The 8,258-nt window shown below is 29.9% G+C and overlaps 1 protein-coding gene across 1 annotated transcript in view; it reads left to right on the forward strand.

The window, feature by feature from the left end:
• Positions 1-8,258, forward strand: part of LOC111635390 (probable ATP-dependent RNA helicase YTHDC2) — an 87,586-nt gene that overhangs the window by 72,117 nt on the left and 7,211 nt on the right. Inside the window, exon 19 of the mRNA XM_023380344.1 lies at positions 3,698-3,804. Coding sequence (XP_023236112.1) covers positions 3,698-3,804 — 107 coding nt within the window. The remainder of the gene's footprint in view (positions 1-3,697; positions 3,805-8,258) is intronic.

Raw genomic sequence — 8,258 nt, forward strand, 5'->3', positions numbered from 1 at the left:
CTGGAGAAATGTGCTGGCACTCCATCGTTCTGGAACCACATAATCGTTCGAACATTTGCTGGTACATTTTGTAGTAAATCAGTAGCACCTGCTGAACGAAGGTGAGTTACTTCTGTCCATCTAGACGGTCTGGTAAAAGATACGGGCAAATTAAGTGATTATAGATAATCCCTTTTGCGGCTTGCAGTTTGCTTTCCGACCCCACATTGCATGGTGAAAGTTGTTTGTTTTGGCAAGGTCTATCACCCCTTACAGTTGTGACCATTAGTTTTGTTACACCCTTTATATTATAAAAATAATATTTAGTATTTATTAATACTAGGTAGCCAGTTAATTAAAACTAAAAATAATAATTAAAACTCTAGTCTTTACACCGAAATTAAACTAAAATTAAAAATAAAATTAATAAATTAATCTATTTAAATTAAATTTAAAATTGAATTCAAATCAATTGACACACAATATTTTGGAAAGTGGATTAGGTACTTGTTCATCTTAATTGATTTGGTTATATTTTATCCAGGCAGAGTTGAGTTTCTATTTGTAGCATTTCTTTGTAAAGTGTTAGTTTCAGTTTCAGTTGGCAGTGACAGAACATTTTGCTTTTAATACAGGGTGTTTATAAATGAATGGTACAGTTTTAAAAATTAATAATAAATCTATTTATTACTTTATACAGTGGTACCTCAGGATACGAACGCCCCAGCATATGAAATTTTCAGGATACGACACGAAATTCGAACATATTTTTGTTCCACGATACGAACAAAAACTCACCATACGACATTACATTAGTTCGCAGCACCATTTTTTATTCACTTCTGTTCATCGGTCTCAGTCCTCGTGTTTGCTTCGTCGTGGAAGGATCTCTCTCTCGATAAAGGAAATCTCGAGATATTATCAGAAAGTGACTGATTTTATTGAAAAGAAACATTCCAAAAAGGTTCACACTGGCCGTGTTGCTGCTCGGAGTAATGACATTTGCCTAAGTCATTTTAGAAACATTTTAAAAAGTAGGCAAAGCCAAACCTCTATGGATATAGATATTTTACCAAGCAACCTCTATCCAGTGAAAGTGCTGGTGGAAGTGAAGGAATGAAAGCAAAAAGCAGTGAATAAAAATTAAAAAAGAAAACTTATAAAACAACACTAATTTTTTTTATTTTTAAGTTATTGTTACATTATGTTATGTAAGTTATGTTTTAGTATCATTTCACTTCTCCCTCTCTTCCGCACCAGTTTACACCTTCACCGTTGTCTATCCTCAAAGGTAAAGTGCAAATAAAACTACATTTTTTTAATCAATTATTATTCTATTATGGTTATTTATATATTTAGAACTACAAAAAGCATTTTTCAGTGTTTTCCTTACTATACTTTTTTTAATATAATACTTAGCTTTAATTTGAGTGTGTTTTGGTGTTGGAACGAATTATTTGGTTTTACATGTAATCGTATGGAGAAAAATGATTCACCTTACGACATTTTCATGATACGATCTCAGTTTCGGAACGAATTAATTTAGTATCCTGAGGTACCACTGTATGGGCAAACATTATGATGTATTTGCCTTTACATACATCGTACTGATGTTCCTTGAGATTTTAGGATGTATATCCTATATACTTGTATTTGCTGACCCTGTTTTCTAGAATGAAATACCATTTACTCTAGGTAATAGAAAATCTATACAGTATATGAGCTTTAACTTGGGTTTGGTACCCCGATAATTATTTATTGTTTATTTTGTAGCATATCACATGAAGCAAAAGATGTTAAGTTTTGTTAGCACAAGTTAGGGTTCAATTTAAGTACCAGGCCCAGACTTTATGGGAACAAAATATAATAATTAAAAACACTTATAAGTACAAATCCACAATAAATATTTATTAAATTGATAAGTTGTGTATAAACAACAACAACGATTAATTATAGCAAGAGTTAGACTATATATTCCAATTATTCAAAAAGTTAACAAAATAAACAATTAAAGAAATTTTTTGATTATATACAATCAAATTAAATCAGATCAAATTAAGCCAAAAAACCAATTCAAATCTCCACCAAAAAAAGAATACTCAAAGTATACGTTTCCTATGCTAATTGCTTATTAAGAATGCCAGAGAAGTTTCTACAACAGTCACTGTCGTGAACTACACCACACTGCTGGATGTATGTGTTGTCTTTTTCTCTGGTTCTTTTTGTCTGGTTCTCAGCCCTATTTACATGCCCTATACTACCCTATTTACATGTGTGTGCATCATGGAATCAGTCACCAATGCAAATTAGTATTGTTTGCCTTTCTTTTTGAATTTAGTACATTGAGGGTTTCTTAGGAGTTTCCATTCGTAAAAAAAGACCCCAAAAAGAAAATAAATATAACTAAAAATAACACACAAAACATAAAATAATGATCAGACTTCGACTCATTACAATTTTTATTGCTATTTTTATTTTATTTTTGTACCATTTATGTTTTTAAGTTTTGATTATATGTATTTATTTGTTTCTTATATTCCTTGTATTTGAATTGTATGAATGTTCTATTGATTTAGAATGCTCTTCCCATTGTTTTCAATTTATATTTTTTCCATTATATTCAATATGTTTTAGAATGTTCTTTTTGTTCTTTTTTCATTTAGGTTTGATGTTTCAACTGAAGGCCTATAGAAGTAGGTCAAAAACGTTTTTGGTTTATTAAATATATTGCTGGGATTATACAAGTTGCACTGCTTCTTTTGTTTCATGTGATCATTGAATGCCAATTAGACATCATTCTTTTTATTTATTAAACTGTAGCATGCCATTTCTCATTCAATTTCCAAACATGTTCATTTAACCTGAAGATAGTTGCTCAAAGTAATTGAAAATGTTTGTTTTTCTCTTATTTTTAGTTCTGAGAGGAGAATATCTAAGTGAGCCTGTGTTTAGCTGTCTTGTTCCAGACATAGTTTAAACGTCTGTAAGTTTTGTTGTTGTTGTCACTGATAAAATGTTGTATGCTGAGCTTATGGTGCAGTGTGATCAATACATCATCAATATATCTAGTGTACAATCTAATACAATTACTGTAGCCTGGAAGGATAGAATTTTCCAGCATATTCAATTCACAAAGTAAATTCAATAAAGAGCTGCCCATGAGAACATCCTTCCTTGCATGTACAGTACAATACATAACAATTCTAAACTGGAAGGAGGAAGGAATAACAGGCCCAATGTATTTAATTCTGATCTAAGATGAACTATATAAGATCTCTATAGAAATACATTGGTAATTCCTTGGAACATCATACTTACAGCATTTTGGACCCAAGGAACTCCTAAAAAAAATGGTGAAATTACTATCTAATGGATGAAGAGTACATTACTATGTTAGATTTTGATGCTTTATACCCTCTATTTACATTGAGTCTTGCTTCTGCCATTTAAGGAATTTCTTGTTGAAACATATTGAGCAATCATGTAAATAGAGCAGTCAGATACTTGTAGTTTGCCCATCTAGTTTTCATTAACATTGTTTTGTTTTTTAAAGTCCATTAAAGAAATTATTTAATTTATCTGGATATTAATTAATCTAATATTAATTTATATTTGAATTAAAACTTTAAATTTTTGTAAATCTTGTAATAATTTATTTTTATAATAAAAGATTTTTTCTCCAATTTGTGTCTTTTTTTTTTTTTTCTTTCTTTTTCAGTTTTGATACCATCATTACCTGCACAGAAGAGAGCAGCATGCCTTGCTCGAAAGAAGTTGGCAGCAGACACTTTCAGTGATCATATGGCATTACTTAGAGCATTTCAAGTAAGTAAAGAAATAAATATTTATTATTGAAATTTCATTATTACCATAAAATATTTTTGAACTGATACTAGAAAATATCTTAGTTTCCAAAATAAAGTAATTATTTTGGTTACAGGTTCAAATTCCCCTCTGGGCTAGTTCTTTTCTTTCAGATGATTCTAAATTATTTAATAAGTTATTAAAAATTATAATTATTAATTTAGATAAGAGATTGCATCTAATGTCTACCTCTAATACCAAATTACTTCATAACTAATCATTAATAATAGAAAATTTATAGCCTGATTAATTATGCCAATCATTTGGTTGAGTAAAAGTAATTACTTTATTTAAAATAATAGCTGTAGTTTGAGCATTGCTTCATTTTGTTTATGAACAATAGCATTATTATCCATTACTACCCCCATGATGCATCATTCTCTGAATGTTTTTAACCTTTGATGCAGATGGATGTTCATAAAGACAGCACAAATGGCAATTGATGCATAAACAAAGTTTGTTAGAAAAATACTTCCTTTGATACTGCACTTATATTAAATAACACTGTTTTGCAAAAACAAATTTATTTGTTCTCCTGTCAAACATTTTCAGTGATTTTTATAGTTTCAATAGTAGTGAATCCAAATCTGGCAATAGAATTGGCCTAATACTCATCACTTTTCACAAATGAGGTTTTTGAAGGAAAACATTTTCTGTTCAAAATATCACATTTATTGGCTAATTAGATACAAATAAATTCATGTTAATCACTCCTTTTTCATAATTCTATATGTTTAAAAACTGAAACACTTAGTGACATGTTTTTTTCCTTTTATGTTTTTTTTTCTGAAGTCTCTTGCTGTAAAGTCCAGGAATAATCTGCTAACATGTTTTCATTCCTCCTTCTGATATATTGCTTGTCCATTTGAGAAAGAGTCTGATGGAACCTTTCTCCATATTCATCAGAAACAACTCCTAGGTTGCAAGGAAAAAATTCACTGGGAGGGTAGAAAATGCGTCTTGAGTGATATATTGCAACCCGGTGTTTCATAGGATGTTACTAACTTTTCATGATTTCTTAATAGTTGTTAGCTCGTATATTCCCCTAAAACTTTTTGCTCACATTTTTAAATGTGTTCTACACTGTTCTTTCTGCTGGGTTAAGTTTTTCAGTGAAACTAGGATCCTTCAAAAGCTGTCTTACTTGTGAACAAGAAAAATTTCCTTTTTTTTTTCACATTGTTCAGATGAGAGAACTCTTGCCTCAGGTAATCAAAAGCCTTCTCTGTTCATACCTTTCACAAAATTTTTCATCAAAGTGAGCTTGATATGAAGAGGAGATAAGAATACAGGTATACCTTGCCTTACATCGGTAATTGGTTCCAGGAGAGGCGACTTAAATCAAAAAACAACGTAAGTTGATAAATAATCTCCTCTAAACACACTGTAAAAATAAACGACTTACTTCTGCAGTAAACCAAAACAGTGCTTATTTCCAAATATTTCACTAACGTTTTCGAACTTAGTTCTTCTTCAGGTGAAACGGGTAGAATCGATGTTATTCAAAATCTGAACACAATCATTGCGTTCAGATTTCAAATGATTGTGTTCAGATTTCGAATAACATCGATTCTACCCGTTTCACCTGAAGAAGAACTAAGTTCGAAAACGTTAGTGAAATATTTGGAAATAAGCACTGTTTTGGTTTACTGCAGAAGTAAGTCGTTTATTTTTACAGTGTGTTTAGAGGAGATTATTTATCAACTTACGTTGTTTTTTGATTTAAGTCGCCTCTCCTGGAACCAATTACCGATGTAAGGCAAGGTATACCTGTATTCTTATCTCCTCTTCATATCAAGCTCACTTTGATGAAAAATTTTGTGAAAGNTATTTTTAGCTTACAAACAAATAAATTTTAGTTTTTAATATAGTACAGAAAAAAGTAATCTAAATTTATGAATTCATGTATGTACAGTAATTACTTACTATGATACGCTTCTTGTCTAGTCTTCTGAATGGCTTGTGAGCACTAAAATTGGCTTTACCGCTAGACTTATTACACCACCACAGGACATCAAATTAGATTTAGAAAAACACTATTTTATTTTTAGAATGCATTTCGGACATGGAGTCCCTCATCAGCTTTTTTCTACAAAAAATATTAGGAAGTTAACAATTTTTTAAAAAGACCGTGATTGACAGAAATGAACAAAGAATGTGGACATATTCTTTGTTCGTTTTGTAATTTTTATTTTTATAAAAATTGTTAACTTCCTAATATTTTTTGTAGAAAAAAGCTGATGAGGGATTTCATGTCCGAAATGCATTCTAAAAATAAAATAGTGTTTTTCTAAATCTAATTTGATGTCCTGTGGTGGTGTAATAAGTCTAGCAGTAAAGTAAAGCTAATTTTAGTACTCACAAGCCAGTACATACTTGTAAATGTACAGTACATGTTTACAATTTGGTAATGTTTACAGGTACAGTACATGTTTACAATTTGGTAATGTTTACAGTACATTGCGGACTTTTTATTTGTAAATGTGGTTTATTCTAAGACATTATAAAATAAAATGATTTTTTAAGGTTACATAACAAATACAGTTATTAAAATTATCTTGCAACAGTAGAAAATAAACTAATTTATATTAAATTTACCAATATCAAATGGCGCTGACAACAACGCCAAATGGTAGATATTGGAAAACACCAATATTGAGCATTTAAAGATCACTAAATAAGACAACACAGAAACACAGATGTTTTCATGTTTCGTTCTCTAGGATTTTTGATTATTATATTAACATTTACTGTAAATGTACATATTTAATATGATTTTATGTGCTTTAACGCTTTTATAGTGATATTACGACTTCAGTATTTGTGGCGGACAGACGTAAAGTCGAACAAAATGACTTAAACTTGATTTTTATTTTTTCATATATTTTTTGACAAACAACGTATAATTGGGAACAGCGTAACTCGAGGTATACCTATACCTGTATTTTAGTATTTTCCACCAGAGCAGAAAAACCAATATTTTTCTGACCTAGTACATTGTGCAATTGGGCCACTTTTTTTTTTTAACAAATAGTGACTGGTTTTTGCTTGATGTCTCATTCACTTAAAAAACAGCAGAAATTTGTTTATTTTACTTGAAGATCTGTTAGCATATTATATAATTCTCCAATTTTATATATCTATTCAAACAACAGTAACAGAATCTTTGTCTAAAAGAGGCATTTTTTTTTCAAAAACATGGTATTTAAAAAAACTATGAGTAATAGAAGATTTTGGATCTCAAATTCATATTCAGTACATTAAAATACTTTAAAAATAATCTCATTTTCTTTCACAAAAGAAGTTTGATGCAAAACAGTGTAACTGTACACAATAGAAAACTTAAACCTCAGTGATATTTTAATTTTTCAAACATTTTTGGTTTTTTTTATTGAAAACTTATGCAGGAAAAAATGGCAATCGAATTACTGTTTTCATTGGAAATGAACAGAACCTAAAGATATTTCTGATGATTATAATTTAAATATTACAATTCTAGAAGAAAAAATTCAAAAATGATAGAATGCTGGATTTTTAAATAATATGCTAATGAAAAAGTACATGACTAAATTACCAAAAAACACATAAATGAATCAACAGTTGCAGCAGCGACTTCCTGCCAAGTAAAAAGTCAGTGGCTGACTATAAATATATAGAAATCAGTATTGCCAATTATCAGAAGTCAATTTCTCTGTTTCCCAAACATTTAAAATAATTCTGAATATCTTGTTCAAAAGATAATTGTTTTCTTAGGTAGTGTACAAACTTTCCAAGATTTTATATAAAGTAGTTGCCAAAATATAAGCAACTGAAAAGTGCAAAAAGCTGTATTTTTTGTTTATTAAATCTCTTAAAATTAGAGGAATATTTTTAAAATGTTTAAACAAAACAAGATATTTGAAAAAATAAAAAAACACTACAGTCGACCCCCCTATAATTACGGTCCCTATAGTTACGATTCCTATAAAACTACGAAAAAATTGCTACCGGTATCCGTAAAAAATAGTAAAAGTTCCCTATAAACACCTCAAACGTCATCGGGAAGCCGAACTACTTTCCCGCCGTCCGTAGCGCCACGCTACGGAGAGATTTCTATCGTCTGGACAGTATTATATAAATTATATATAAATTAGGTACTGTACATATAATTATATATTAATTATATATAAATTAGGTACTGTATATATAATTATATATTAACTTATTGTAACTTTGTTATAATTAAATATATAATTTCCGCCGTCTAGCGTGGCGCCACGCTACGGAGATTTTTACGCTAACTATCGTCTGTCAGTATGTAAATTAGGTACCGTAAGTCTAATACAGTACTGTAATTTTATACATTTCTTGTGAAAGAAACATTTCTTATTCAACGGCGATTAAAATTATTTATATTAATGATGTCTCCGAAGTTC

Source organism: Centruroides sculpturatus, unplaced genomic scaffold (assembly GCF_000671375.1).
Source record: "Centruroides sculpturatus isolate CEXI.00-Female unplaced genomic scaffold, Cexi_2.0 scaffold744, whole genome shotgun sequence".
Taxonomy (NCBI): Eukaryota; Metazoa; Arthropoda; class Arachnida; order Scorpiones; family Buthidae; genus Centruroides; species Centruroides sculpturatus.